Source organism: Pteropus vampyrus, unplaced genomic scaffold (genome assembly GCF_000151845.1).
Source record: "Pteropus vampyrus isolate Shadow unplaced genomic scaffold, Pvam_2.0 Scaffold340, whole genome shotgun sequence".
Lineage (NCBI taxonomy): Eukaryota > Metazoa > Chordata > Mammalia > Chiroptera > Pteropodidae > Pteropus > Pteropus vampyrus.
This window is the reverse complement of record NW_011889121.1, coordinates 1,158,623-1,174,861: the sequence shown is the minus strand read 5'-3', so window position 1 is coordinate 1,174,861 and position 16,239 is coordinate 1,158,623. Positions and strand designations below refer to the sequence as shown.

The 16,239-nt window shown below is 32.2% G+C and overlaps 1 protein-coding gene across 2 annotated transcripts in view; it reads left to right on the top strand.

Moving 5' to 3' along the window:
• Positions 1-16,239, top strand: part of DMD (dystrophin) — a 2,089,898-nt gene that overhangs the window by 942,969 nt on the left and 1,130,690 nt on the right. For both annotated transcript variants that reach the window (XM_011378471.2, XM_011378473.2), the window contains exon 42: positions 7,536-7,730. In XM_011378471.2, coding sequence (XP_011376773.1) covers positions 7,536-7,730 — 195 coding nt within the window. The remainder of the gene's footprint in view (positions 1-7,535; positions 7,731-16,239) is intronic.

Genomic DNA, 16,239 nt, shown 5'->3' with positions numbered 1-16,239 from the left:
ACTTTTTCATTGACCTTATTATTAAAAATTGAACACTGTGCTATATTTTAATCTTATCAGCAACTAAAATTTTAGTTTTATTTTCTTTTAAATACTTTAGATTTAAATTTAAATAGTCACATGTGGCTAAGGACTACCATATTGGACAATGCAGTTACAGGCATCTGCACTATCACATTTCTAATAAAAAAAAAAAAATCTCATTCAAAAGCAGAATTATGGAACATGCATATTTAGACATAAATACTTAGTTGCCTCATTAAATTATCTACATAAATGATGGCCAGATTTTCTGAGACTTTTCTGTGCTAATTTTCTTATTAAATTAAATATATGTATATACGTATATGTGTGTTCATTTTAACATGTAAACATATTTTTAAAATCCTTCTATATTCCCAAACTGATATATTGAGATAGCTTGCTATCAAAAATACATAAACTGGTTATATAAAGTAAAAGTTTTATATGATGAGTTTAGGAAGAGTTAGCAAGGATTAAAAAGATTTCTTGACTGCAAATCTTCCCAGACATTTCAACTTGCTAATAGGCATTGTGGACCTCCATGAAGGGACTAAAATTAATATCTCCTAAGATTATCTGTATAAAAATATGCCAATAATTATCTCATTTTTCTTCACATATAATGAGTTACATTAATCTGAGAGGCAACTGAAGACTGAAGATATGTATGTGTAATAGCATTTAGCTAATGTTCATTAAATTGGAGAAATGTCACATAGTTAAATCACAAATACCTTTTAAATATATGCCAATGAAGATTATATCAGAAATGAAGAAAATATTTCTGTTTGGGTTCTGGGAGTCCCAAAATGGAAATTATATTACTGCTGTAGACCCCAGTAATTCTAGCTAAATATCTATTTTTAAAAACTATCCTTTTAAGCTGATAGTTTCTTCATTCATTTATTCAACAAATATTTTTGATATACTGCTATATGCCAGATACTATGTATAGTCTTTGCTGCATTTATTTTACATTGTAAGGCACCTAGGGTATATAACCTTATTTATTAAATTATCATGTTATTTGACTAGTGACTTCTTAGAAGGTAGGCTATATATGTTGGTACATCTGTGTTGGTGCTTACCTTGATGGGAACCAAAGCCCTTTCATTTCTTCAATAGGCCATACTTAGTGACTATAATTCTACCAAGATACTAATTTATGTTAATTCATTGAAAATCCTTATTAAAATGCAGATGTTATCATATGAAGGATAATACTTTAAACCACTATAAGCCATTAACACATTATCGAGATTCAGTTTATCAGTTTAATTAGATGGTACTTTAGTGTGGCCTTGAGGAATTAGGTAAATTTGATTGTGTGGAAGAGAAGAATTAACAGTAGACAGATCAATAAGCAGGTCCAGCCAAACTCTTTATACAGGACACTATTTATGCCTGGCCTCATAGAAGTAAGATGTACTTAAAAACTATCAAATCCAGCTTCACCAACATATCTCTCACTGACAGCCTGCCCTGCTCCAAAAATTTATTCAAATTTTAGAAAATAACTAATATAACTATAAAGGATGATTTTCTGCAGTATTTTACCATGATTATTTTGTGTATTTCATGTGTTTTCATCTCTTTTAAAAAACAAAAGAGGTAAATTATAAGCTCAATACAATTTGTTAATCAATTACTTAATGATCATTCCAGGATGTGTCCTTCCCTTGTTTGTTTCATAGCTTGACTGAGGTAGTTTTCTGGATGAGGTTATACGGGGTAGGGACACCTAAGAGCAAACACTGTCACATTGCTATTTTCTCTATGTAAGATCATAACCAATCCATTCAGACTTATCGGGCTTATTATTCAAGGTCTTTCTGACCAGTGACTTAATTAAAAGCATTCAAGGCCATGTACTGTCAGACTGCTAGTATTGCAAAACAGTGAACAGGAAAGAGTAACCCATATCTATCTCACGTGTGTCATATTCTTTTTATATGCTTTGTTATTTGGGTCTTTTATTCTCTCTATGGATTAATGCAGTATTTTTTTTTTTTTGCCAAATGTTCTTATTTGATTTGCCTTTTTAGGCTTATAATTACTAGAAGTGATCAAGAAATAAATAAAAATAGCCTAAACTGGCCTTACTGCAATGGTCCCTAGAAGGAAACTTAAATGTTTCTCTCTGAAGACTTGTATGACTCGGAGAGAGATATACATGAGTAAGATAACTTAAGCCTTACCCTTTTCCATGTCACTTATGACCCATCAGAAGCTATACAAAGCCTATAATCCTATTTAGGATTTACATGCCATTGTATTATTATTTTTAAATAATATTTAAGAATGTCCTTTCAAAGAAAGATAATCTGATATAAATTAACAGATTTTCATAGTGTGGCTTACTTTAAATCATTAACAAATAATTGTTTTATTTTGAAGGTTTGGCACATCTTTTCTATTACTAACTAGAGTAAAATAAGAAAAAAAAAAAGGCTCCATCACTATGTTACTTTTTTGTCTGGAAACCAGTCTGCTTTTGTCAGTTAGACTTTGAAGGCATTGACATATCTTTTATATACCATATTTATACTAGATATAGAGGTAGTTTTAAGGAATACATCATAATAATATGGCATATAGCATATTTTCCTTCTTCAGTTTCTTTCTTCTCATAACTCATAAATGTGCCAGTAATCACAACCCATCTGAAACTTTTATATTGAAGAGAGAGAAGTCCTTTCAATCATGGAGAAAGACATTTTGTTTTAAAAACTTAGATATAATGCACCATTTATTTCAAAACAGGATTGCCTTCATTTCATGTGGTTATGTAGCCCTTCAAGAAACAAATTTTAAGTAATAAAAAGAATGTGATAACTAAAGTTTCCCCAAAAAGCAAAATTATTTTGGAAATAATTTATGACTGATACCTATATCTATTTACATAGTTCAAAATCTCAAAATTGTTTTTATCTTAACTTTAAGTATTACAAATAGTAGTTTTGTCTTATAATAATCCTTTTTAAGCATCAATTGAGTCTTTTATTTCTTAATATAAATAGGTACTTTGAGGCTTTCTTTCACATCTTTTGATTTTCATTCCCAGAAAATGAGGATAGTGTATTCTTTTGGGTATATGTCATTAGAAGGGAATATGAACAGAGAAATAAAATAAATTAGTATGGCTAGAACACTTCCTTGCTAATGATGCATGAAAATCTATAATGATATAAGGTAGTAAAGAACATTAACAAAAGCAAGTTGATTTTCAAAAGGTTAGATGGCATTTGTACACATTAGAATTCAGAAGGATATAATTATTCAAGGCAGAGTTAATGAAATTCAAATGAAAAGTCAAAATCTGAATATGAGTGCATGGATTTTACATAAAGAAGAGAAAATGAACATGATAATTCCAATTACACTGATTTTTAAATAGCTGTCTGAAATTTTTATTAAGCCAAACTACAAGTCATTCAATGGATATAGTTTATTTATTATAGACCTGCATGACTGTGCCAAAAGGAATGACATATTTTTAGAAGTGGATAGTAAATGAAATCTCCAATTGTCTGACTCTCTTAATTAAATTTTAGCAGTATATTATATATGAAAATTATGATATATTTCTCAGTATAAAAATCTATTTGTATATATCTGTATATAAAAATCTATTAAAACTTTATAATAAATGAGAATATTCAAAATTTATGAAACTGAGTTTTCTAGAAAATGACAGTTTCCCAATGATGTCAAAAAGTTATTTTGAAATATTTCTATTTTTCATAAAGATTCATAGGATTATTCCTTAGGTTTTTCTATTCAGCTGATATGTACCACTTAATTTTTCCTATCTATGATGACTGGATACTAAATATCATAATGATAGGAGGAGCTAAATCTTCCAATAGATAAGTCTTTATTAAATGTATAGTATGTGTGATATTAACCTTTTAACTTAGAAAATACAGCTGAGTCCATACCCACAGGTAATGGTAACCAGAAGTCACTTAGGAATTATAGGCATTCTAATTTAACTTATTGTGCAAAAGAAAAAATAGAAGATAATTCATTTATTAATAGTTTAGGACAGCAAATATTGCAATTTTTCTCAAGATATTCTCTAAAGTGATAGAATATACCTTTCTATCTCTTTGTTTGCTTTCATTAACCAGTAAGTATTAATATTTCTAAATGGGTTGGGGAATCTCATCATGCCATGTCTGAGCATGAAGTGAATAGAATATGGCATAATTAGACTATGTATTTCCTTGAATTGACACCCATTGCTCTAAGACTTAGCTATCATAGTCCTGAAAATAATCACAATGCGCATATAAATAGATATACCTTACCAGCAATACACTGGCTAATGATTCTTTGAAAGATATTACCATCAGGTTAGTAAAGACTTTATCTTTAAGAAAATGAAAAGCAAAAATGGTTTTTAGAACCAGATACAAAATTTTAATTATTTGAAAAATTCTAGATTTGAATAGATACCACTCTAATCTTTCTCTTTTTCCATCTGCATCATGTCAAGATTTCTGCCTTCAACATCACTAATTCTGTCCTCCATCTGATCACGTCTATTTCCTAAGCTCGCTATTTCATTCTTCATCTCTTTTATCAATTATGCAGGATATAAAACTGAAAGCAAAAAATGAACAAGACAAATAAAAACTCATAGACACAGACAACAGTTTAGTGGTTACCAGAGGGAAAGGGGAGGAGGTAGGTAAAGATAAGGAAGGTCAAATATATGGTGACAGAAGGAGATTTCACATGAAGTGGCAAACACAATGCGATATACAGATGATGTATTATAGAATTGTACACTTGAAACCTATATAATGTTATTAACCAGTGTCACCCCAATAAATTTAATTAAAAATAAATGTCATATAACATTACCCTAAAAGAGATTTCCTTGAAAATATAGGAAAAATATTTTTTCTATTGACATGCATATTCCTTGAATATGAGGAAAAGAAGTACATGAATCAATATGCAATAAAAGAACCAATTAATGACATATATAATCAAGTAGTGTAAAACTCAACAAATGAGAAGCCAGAGGACCATGTGCTCTAGATCTTACAGCCCTGGTTTAGTCTTGCGGCTGATGCCGAATCTTACTTCTCAGACACAGCACTCCAGAGTTACTTATTTTTTAAAAATCTCACTTTTATATAAAGTTCCTCAATGCAAAATGAAATATCATTAGCCACAAACACCAAAGAATTGGAAATTTGGGTTTTAATTTGTACTTCAGGAAATTAAGTCCAAGGCAATAGTCCAATATGAGTTTATTTTTAATACCTCTTTATTGTATTTAACTGTTCAATTAAGTTCCTTGCCATCTACAATCCATAATTATTATATTTCTGTGGCACTGATATGAATTCAAGACAGCTGAGAGCATCCCAAATGTAGGTAATGAAGAGCTAGAAAACTACATGTTAAAAGGAAACAGAAAGAAGACATAAAGAACTTAGAATCATTTTCCTTTTAAGAGGATGATAACAGATATCAAAACCTTTTGGAACTCACTGATTTTTTTTTAAATGAAACTCATATATTTTCTAAATATTTTGAAAATATGTCCCACTTTAAAACAATCCTTTTTGTTAAACAAAAATACATACACACACACACACACACACACACACACACACACACACACACATATACATATGAGAAAGAGAAACTACTATTTTTCTTCTACTCAATTCTGTCCCTAATAACAAAAAACACTATTCTTTAAAAACATACAGGTATAAAATATATGTAATTAAAAAGAAAGATAATTATGCTATAAAAATAATATAGGAAATAATCTTGTTTCAGATAATTGTAGACCTATTTTTCCTTCTGAAATTGAAGCAACTGATGCAAATAAGACAAATTTATTAACTTGGAAATTTTAACTAAGAACAATATTCACCAGTCTAAAGAAAAATGTGAAAGTCACAGTAAATTTGCTTGACTTGTGTTGTTAAGTCTATTGGTTAGTGTGAAACCTAATGTGTCAGTAGAAATTGCAAATTCAAATAGCCTGCTAATTTATTTCTTTATTTTTAAATTGGTGAAATGATTGGTTTGAGATGAAGAGATCGAGAATTTTTATTTAAAAATCTATGGTTAAATCTATGATTATTAAACTGTAGCCCAAAATTCTAATATTATTTTAAGTGGAAAATTAGAAGTGCATGTAGATTATCATTGTTACATTGATCACAAAGGAAGATGTGTCATGTATTTGGTCAAGATATGCACATTAAATCAAAGTTTGTAAAAAGTATCATTGTGTAATTTAAGCTAATTTGTGTAATCCTATGAATTTACAGTGCCATGAGTAGATGAGACATCTGAGTTAGAACTATTTCACTTTTATATTATATAAGAATTGAGCACAAGAATCCCGGACCTGAGAAATTAAAAGGAAAGCATAAATGGACTAGCTTGTAATTTTACCCATCTTCATGTGGCTTCCGTCTGGGTTCCTAAACTCCATTTATATTACTGCAAAAATTAAGATGGTCTTGTCATCAAGTCTGTGCAGTAATAAATGGCTTTGTTAGTATGCTTATAGTCACAACTCCCCCTAGAGACCCTGCTACTGGAACTCTCAGCTGACCCCATCAACAGGCAGGTGGCAGTTGATCAATTCAAAACAAAGTTACTGGGAAACTAATTTCAAATACAAGAGTTTTGCTGCTTATAGTGTAGACAGAAGGGAGCAAAGATCATCTATCTTTTTGAATTTGTGTGTCAAATAGTATCTATTTCTTGGTCTTACAAAGAATAGGGAAGAAGGCACTACTGGCCAGGTCCAAAAGGACTCTGAGCTTTAAATGCCCATCAGGTCTATCACTTGAATGCCAGATAGGTAAGTACAGAGATACAGCAGGAGAGACTGATGCTGTCTTAGAACTCTAGGGCTTTCTGGAGTTCCTACCAAAATGTGAATTCCACCCTCAGTACTGATCATCTAGTAACTTAATTAGCAGCTTAACTTAGCAAGAACCTAACATCAAAGAGAGGACCTGATGTCTGGAATTTGGAGGAGAGGGTTGCTTAATAGTAAGGTACATATCAGCCACAAACCCTTTGCCTCTCTTGTACCTCAATTGGGATTAATAGAAAAAAGTATAGCAAAGATTCTTTTGGTATGAACACCACAGATGTAGACCTCCTCATCCTACCCCATACTGAGTATTCCAGGAAGGTTAAAATTACATTTTAAAAAACCAGTTGTAAAAGTTATCCTTTTCTTAGGATAAAACTACCCCTCTTGTGACCTTATAATTCTTGGTTTTTCATTCTTATATTTACGGTGCTAATTTGTATATATCTTTTATTATAAAAGTGTCTAATGCTTTTTGGAAGAAGAGGGTGTATATAAATAACCTTTTTACTAGACTTATCATGTATTTTTTTATTTACTTTCAGCCCTCTGTCAGCTATAAACTGGAATCTATATAAACTCAGTAGAGGTATTTTCATTATTAGGAAGCTAAAAGAATTATTTTTTTGTGTATTTATACCAGCACACTGTCCATGAAGAATCAGTGATGGTGATGACCGAAGACATGCCTTTGGAAATTTCTTATGTGCCTTCTACTTATCTGACTGAGATCACTCATGTCTCACAAGCTCTATCAGAAGTGGAACAACTTCTTAATGCTCCTGACCTCTGTGCTAAAGATTTTGAAGATCTCTTTAAACAAGAGGAATCTCTGAAGGTAAAAGCAACACACTTTCATTTAGATTTTACAAGATGATCACATTGATCATTGGTGGTATTACAACAGTTGACTTAAATGTATAAAGTGAAGGCAATTTCACTTGCACATGAAATTCTTAAAACACTTTATAGGATGGTTAGCTTTAGAAATCTGGGGTAGAAAGAGAGACATAATTTAGAGAAGATATTTTATAATATTTAATGTTGAGAGACCTCCTAAAACAAAGGAATACCCCCAAATAATGGTTTGACATATATTCAGGGTAGGACTCTCCATAAAACAAGCTTTATTAGAGGTATGATTTATTCCCAACTGATACATTACTTTTCTTTCTTCTCCCATAAAAAAGGAAATTAGATGAAGTTTTATATTATATCTATTATATATTGTTTTAGTTTTTTTTTTATTTTCCACTTATACATATTCAATTTCAAATGTCAGTATCAATTCAACATTATATGAAATCTAATTGAATAGAAAGCAATAAAGTATTTTCTTTAAAATTACCAGATAAAGGCTACCAACCAAATCTAGTTGTTTTCAAATAACCCACTACCAGTTCTGAATTTCAAACTAAGACAAAACATGATGAGGAAATAGGCTTTGAAATTTAGAGAAAAGTGTCTGAAGATAGATGACCATAGCATCAAAAAATTGTATATAATAGTGTGTCTCTCAAGATAATTTTCATGATCATACATTTTGCACTCAAAATATTATAGCCAGAGCTTGGTATTTTCTAATGCAAGTAGCATAAAATTATATACAAAAGATAAGTATGCTCTCAGCACCTATTAGCCAAAATATTTTATACTCTAAATGATTTCTTGAAAGCTCATCCTGTATCACACATTTATCTACATAAGTATACAAATAGATAAAGCCATTTGTTTGTTTTGGAAATCAAAGTTGCAATATCTTGAGTGACTTGAGTTTTATGTCTTACATTATATCAAATAAGCTATAAAAATTACTAAAGTAGAATAAGAGATGCATGGCTCTATGGAACTACCCCATCAATTTCACTATGGTGCTATTTTTTATTTTCTTTGAAGTAAGAGTCAAATCGCTGGTGAGCACAGCGAGGAAAAGAAATCCAATCAATTGATAAAGGAGACATGCCAGTATTTTTATCATTATTCACATTAACAGTTTCTCATGACAGTGATGTTTGTAAGTTCATCATTGTCATTCAACATGTAAATCACTGCTAATGAGCTAATATTCATTTCTTTTCATGTTCACGAACATATGGGTCAGGAGAGCAGTGACCTTAAAACTCATTAAGTTGCCAATTGAATATTTTTGTCTTCATACATTTTAACCTGGCACACTCAGTATGATGGACCCCTGGCTATGCTCATAGCTAATCATTTATTCTTCAAAATATATTTAATAATATTATAGCTGACATCAATTGTGATGGCATTGATTATTATGGTTTGTAAAAAGGTGTTGCAGGTTTAATTTAACTGGATTATTGGGTCCTCATTAGATGTAGTTTTGGGCATTGTTCCATCTCACTCCCAACAAACCTCCTGTAGTAGGCCAAAGGGCTTCCTAACTTCATGGGCTTTTTGAAGGGGGGATAGTTTTGATCTCAGTCTTTTCAATGAATATGTATTTCTTTTTAAAGGCATTCATCTTTGTCATTATCCAGTAGTAAAAATAGAAAAGGAGCACATAAATTGTATAGCTGCTGCTGGTTGGGAAGGTTTGAAATTAAATTGTGGTTGATTTTATTCCTGACAGAGTTGCATGAATTAAATTATAGAAGTATAATAGATATTACTGTGGATTAGTATACATATTCCTTACAAGTGCAATTCAACACAAATAACATGTGGGAAGCTAAAATAACTGTTTTCTGAACAAACTATAACAATATAGCACATGCGATTTTCATAGATGTATTGAATCGGAAGGCTACCTAATCATTTTGACAAGGACTAAGCAGATAAACACCCATTTGCACATGAAAATCTGCACTAAATAGCTAATACACTAGCAAAGGCACAACTAGTGATAAATGAGAAGCATATACCTAAGTAACATTTATTCTTGTATCAAAGCCAGTACTAGCATTGTGAATCAATTATTTGTAATTCTCTATATGTAAAAAGTTAAAAACATTTATTACATAAATGATAGTACAATAATTTTGAAAGAATTAATTTTTTTGAAAGTTTTGATCAATATTTTTAAGAAAAAAGTCAATTGTCAATATAATTTGATAAAATGTAGTTACTATGTTAAATCATCAAATCTTGCTTTAGAGTATTTCATATGAAATTATAAACATTAAACAGAGTAGTATGGCTGTTTCCAGGGGATGAGGATAGGGGGAAATGGGTAGTAGCTATTCAATGTTATAAAATTTAAACTATGCAAGGCAAATATGTTCTAGAGATCTGCTGGACACCATTGTGCCTATAGTAATAGGAATGTGTTGTACAGTTAAGATTTATTTAAAAGGGTAGATCTCATGTTAAATGTGCTTATCAGAATAAAAACATTTAAAAAATAAAAATAATAAAGTATAAACATTGACAGTTTTAGCAGCAGAAGTTTCATATTTCCAAAAGTTGTGCCCCTGAGAGCTTTAAATATTTAAACTTTTGTTATGAAAGTAGAAATGATTCATTAGAGGCCCCATAGGAAGGTTTTATCATAATGCCTCCATATTCTTGATTTTACTGAAAGCTTCAGTTCACTGGTGTATGAGATACTCTTGGGACATCACCCATACTCCTTCCTCAGTGTACATTCCCTGCACTCTGACTAGCATCTGCTATCTGCAAGTTCCTGGGACTCTGCCTTAGGGCTCTCTAGTCCCCAAAGCCCATGAATTGCAGGGGATTAAGGCTCTGCCTCCTTACATCTCCCAATAAATCTCAACCAATGCCAGATGGCTCTCAGTTGGTAAATACCAGTGCTCATTCACATCTTCATTTGGGGTAAATTTGAAGCATGTTGTATACTCTGACCAGAAGTTCCGGTCAGAGTGTATGCAACATGCCTGTCAAGGACTGGGAACTCAGGATTGAGACCTTATTGTACACAGTACACCTTCCTCATATTATACTCTTTCCTAGCTTCCTTCTTAACCTCTCCACTCCCTTACCAGTGCTTCCTAGCATCTTTGTCAAGGAAATCACTTCCATGCACATTCTACTCTTAGGAACTCTTTCTAGGAGAACCCAACCTAGGAGAATTTTGAAAGAAATAATGGCTTCGTACTGTTTATTCAACACTTGCCAACATAAATCCTGGAAAATACTCCATGCAACTTGATGTGGAATTCCCCAGTGACAGTGCTGCTCCCTCACTAAGGGGTACCTTATTTGTTCAATTAGGTTGTGGCATTGATAAAGGTAAACTTCTAGGGCAAAAATTAGAGTATGATTTAGATTAAGGATGACAACTAGATTTTACCTAAAGGTATTGAGAACCAACTTTTATACAGTGTTTAGACATTCTTCAAAAATGTACCTATATGAATTCACTTAATCTTTCCCACAACTCTATGAAGTATCTCAAATTATTATCTCCATTTTTGTAGATGAAGAAACTGAAGAAATAGAAAGTAACTTAACAAAGTCGACACAACTAGTATTGGTGAAGCAAGGATTTGAACCCAAACAAAGTAGCTCATGATCTGTGCTGTCAACCACTATGCTATACTGCTCTGTCATGAGGCTGTTTCTTGGGGGCTATGTTGAGCATAGCAAGGGTCAATTTTGGCAGACCATGGTAGAATACTGAGGTCTGTATTCTAGGATAATGTCCTAGTCCTAATTCTAACTTAGGCCAGGCCAGATTAAAAAAAAAAAAAAAAGAATTTCATAAAAGGAAGGAATGAAGAAAGAAGAAAAGAGGGAGGGAAGAAAAGGAAGGGGGGAAAAGGTTGAAGAAGAAAAGAAAAGGAAAGAAATCAGATATGTATCACTTCGGTTGTCTTATCTAAATGATAATGCAAATGCTCTGGTTGAGATGGTTAAAACATTTTGTATTTTTGGTAGCCAAGAGGGTGACAACAAGTATGGACATATGAAGAAAGCTCAGATGTTGACAGGATACGTGAGCTCAATATGGAGTTTAGATAGGATCAAGAAATAAAGGCAGCCATTGTTCAACCTCAGTGGCACTGGGGAGAGCTTTCTGTGAGCTTATAAAGACAGAAATTTTAAGGCAAAGTAGTTCAGTCTTTGGTTCAACTTTTATGCATGGCCCTTGAGACCTGAAAGGAACTGTTAGGGTAAACTCCTAATCTAAAGAGTAAGGACTCATTCATTTAAAAATATTTATTAAGCTCTTACTATGTACCAGACATTGCTGTAAGTGCTTAAAAAATAGTAAGCAAAACCAATGGTCTCTCCCCTCATACAGCTTTTATTATCGTAATAGGACAAAAATATAAGCCAACAAACAATAAATAAGTAAATCTTGTATATTTAAAAATGAAACATCTTCTGAAAAGAAAATAGAGAGTGGGGAAAGGGACATAGGACTACTAAAGTGGCGGGAGTATTCGGAATGGCAAGAGGTGGGGTTGCAATTTTAAATATAGTGGAAAGGACATTGGAACAAAGATTTGAAGAAGGTAAGAGAGTCAGCTTTGCTTTCTGGACATAGTAAATACTCAATGCAAAGGCGTGCATGTTGGGAGCATGCTTAACGTGATCAGAGAAGAGAACAGCAGGAAATCCAGTGTGGCTGGAGCAGAATGAGTTGGGGAAGGTAGTAGGGCATGAGATCAAAGGGGCTGTGGGGGCCCAGATTTTGGAGGGCCTGGTGGACCGTAGTAAAGACTGCCTTTCACTGTGAGTGAGATAGGAGCCATTGTAGGTTTTTAAAGAGATAAGTGACACAATCTGATTTATATTTTTAAAGTATAACACTGGTCAAGAGTAGAACTGTAGTGAATCAAGAGTAAAAGCAAGGAGAACAGTTGGAGAAGAGATGCCAATGACTTGAACTAGGGTGGTAAGGAGAGATTTTTAGATTCTGGAAATGTTTTTGAAGTGGAGATAGATTTATTTCTGTATTCATATGGAAACTTGAGCATTGGTGTATAAAGACCCATTCTCTACAGATTTGGGGCTGTTAGGAGAATTTAGATGTCCTGTGAACTTGGCAGATGGTCCCTTCAGAGATATAAGATTTCTTCTCATTGTATTTTTATCTCTCATCCTCATGTCTTGCCTTGAAGCAGGGGCACAAGTAATGGCAATGAAAATCATAGCACCCAGCCAAAAGCTTTTTCTTTTGGAGTGTATTTCACTCCCTTTAAGCACAAATTTAATAATACCAATTACTTGAGTGAGGACGAAACTGTGCAAACTGACTTCATCTATTCTGGTATTGGGGAAATTAGATAATGGAAGAAGGCACTATATGTACAACTCCAAAGGAAAATAAAACAATGACTTTCTGAGTACATTGCAGTACAGGGATATGCTAGATAGAGGGTTAGATTTTTCACAGATGTAATAATATTTCTACAAAGAGATATTGCAATTATTCTAAATTAAATGATCATGGATCATATAAAATGTCAGAGCAAAATTTGATTATACATACTTTTTAAATTCTACGTACATTTTCTAATAGAATAGTTTGTTGCAATGAAAAATATGACTTTTATTAATATTAACATCGTAAGATGTGATCTTTCGGACTATAAATAACAATTTGAATAATGTAATCATTTAGTGATTTCTCTAAGGAAAATTCAAGTTTTTCAACTAATACATTTATTCAGTGATAAATATAATTTCTCCAATTGCTTTAATGATTTGGGATTTATTTGTTTGATTTGCTATGTATCTTTGTGAATTACTTTACAAATATTAATCTATTCACCGTAATTTAAATCCTACTTAAATCATTTCTATAGTACTTCATTTTTCATCTCTCTCATAGTGAACAGATTATAGGTATTTACTGCATTACAGTTATGCTTAGTTCATATTTATATATTTTGGTACAGTTTTCCTTTATATTTTATACATGTCTCTCTTTTATAGGAAATTGTTTATTCTCTCCTCTCTGCCATTATTTTATCAGGCCCAGCAGTTGTCCTACTCTGACCCCCATGTTGCAATTTACTCCCATCTCTGCTAAAATGTACTTAAAGAACTTACTCCTACTCTTTCCATTCTCCCAGCAAGGCTATTTTGATAATCCCCACCCTATAAATTGTGGAAGTCTGAAACTTCCACAATACAACTTACAATTCATGAGGCTGGTAGAAATTTCGAGGATGCAATTAAGTTGGGGAGATTTTTCTTCTATTCATGAACTATTCACGCTATTCTTTGACCAATTGTTATGTCACTTTTTGATCTGTGATATATAATTACTGATTTGTTATTTATTCAAAGACAATGCATCATCTCATGGAGAATGTTTTAGCCAAAATAAATAGTTGTATTTAGGAAGTGTTTTTCACATGTGGACTGTAAGCCACGAAGAAAAATTTAAAAAGGCCACTTACTATAGAGCCACAAAAAATAACTTTTAAAAATGTCTTTAGAAGCTCAGAAAAATCTAATTAATAACTACTTTAATCCCTTTTGATTGAACACTCTTCCCAATTTGATGTGTCATTAATGTAGTGCCTAGTAGTTGGATGGGACATAAAGAGGATAAGAATTAGATTTATATAGGGTGTCGCCTTCATCTGTCAGATAAAGACAATTTCCAGAGAGTGAAAATGACCTGAAGTTTGTATCTTTGGTACTCCAATTTCTCTCTTTCAATTTTAAGATAGATCTGCTCCCCAACAGCTGATGTCACAACAGCTACTAATGGGTTTCTATAATTCTTTTTTTTTCTTATAAATGAAAATTGCATGCTCTTCTGTAAACCAAATTACAATGGGTTTGAGACTTGAGGTCATTTGTATTAGTTAAAACTTCTTAAAGCTGTTATTTTCGCCTTCCCAAAATATGAAAACAATAGTGCAGGGTTTTGAAAATCTAAGAACACATACGCATGCATTTAAATGTGGTGCTATATTTATTAAGATGGTGACACTGAGTCAGCAACAGCAAAAGGTACAATTTCACTATTCGCAGTGGTTGGTAAATGAAACATCTTCTCCTTCTGACATGTCCCCTGTGGAGACCAACACCCATCATGCATATAACTGCAAGAAAAATAATAATATCTTGTTTTCCTTGTTTACTACTGTATCTATAACTCCTGAAACAATATCTAGCACTTAGTAGGCACTCAGTGTACATCTGGTAAATCCAGATGTGGACTCTGTGATCAAATAGCACAGAGCAATGTTAATCTGTCAATGCCAGGCTGAAAAAGGAAACAAAGGTAGCCTCTTATATATTATATCCTAATTCATTGAGTTAAATCAAGACATGTGAATTCTACCAATATATGCATATATAATAGCATAAAGATATATTTTTTAGCATGAAGATATTTGATCTAGATTTATGCATACTGAATTTTTTAGGCTAGTCTAATTTTATTTATTTTTTGCCATATTTTTTTATTTTTCAGTTATATTTGACATTCTATATTATTTTATATTAGTTTCAAGTGTACAGCATAGTGGTTAGACATTAATATAATTTACAAAGTGATCCCTCCATTTAGTCTACTACCCATCTTGCACTATACATGGTTATTACAATATTATTGACTATATTCCTTATGCTGTACTTTACAACCCGTGACTATTTCGTAACTACCGATTTATACTTTTTTCCCCCAATTTATACTTCTTAATTCTGTCCTCTTTTTCACTCGACCCCAACCCCTCCCCCCAATCTGTCAATACTCAGTTCGTTCTCTGTATCTGTGAATCTGTTTCTGTTTTGTTTGTTCATTTATTTTGTTCTTTAGCTTCCACATATTAGTGAGATTGTATGGTATTTGTCTTTCTCTGTCTGACTTATTTCACTCAGCATAATAACCTCTAGGTCCATCCATGTTGCAAATGGTCACTAATTCAAAAAGATATATGCACCCTTATGTTCATTTCATTGCAGCACTATTTAAAATAGCCAAAATATGGAAGCAATCTAAGTGCCCACAAATAGATGATTGGATAAAGAAGATGTGGTACATATATACAATAGAATATTACTTGGTCATAGAAAAGAATGTGCATACTGAATTTTAAACCAGTCATGTATGAAAGTGTGTGGCAAGAAACTCACATATAATTAAAATATTAGTAATATTTTTTCCTAGTCACTGAGCCTGTATTATGTAGTTGTGAAAAGCAGTAGGCTAGAGAGATTGGCAAAGCACTGGATTTGAACTTAAAAGACTTTAATTTAGACTCTGGATATGACTCATAATAGTTGTGTCTTTGGGCAAGTCACATAAAATTTCTAAGTCTCAGGTTTTTTTTTAGCTCGGAAATTAGATCAGTAATTAGATCAATGATAATACCTGTCCCAGCCTACTCAGCAGTACTGTTGTGAAGATAGAGTGAAATTATGTAGGATTATGTAGAAAAATTCTTTAAATA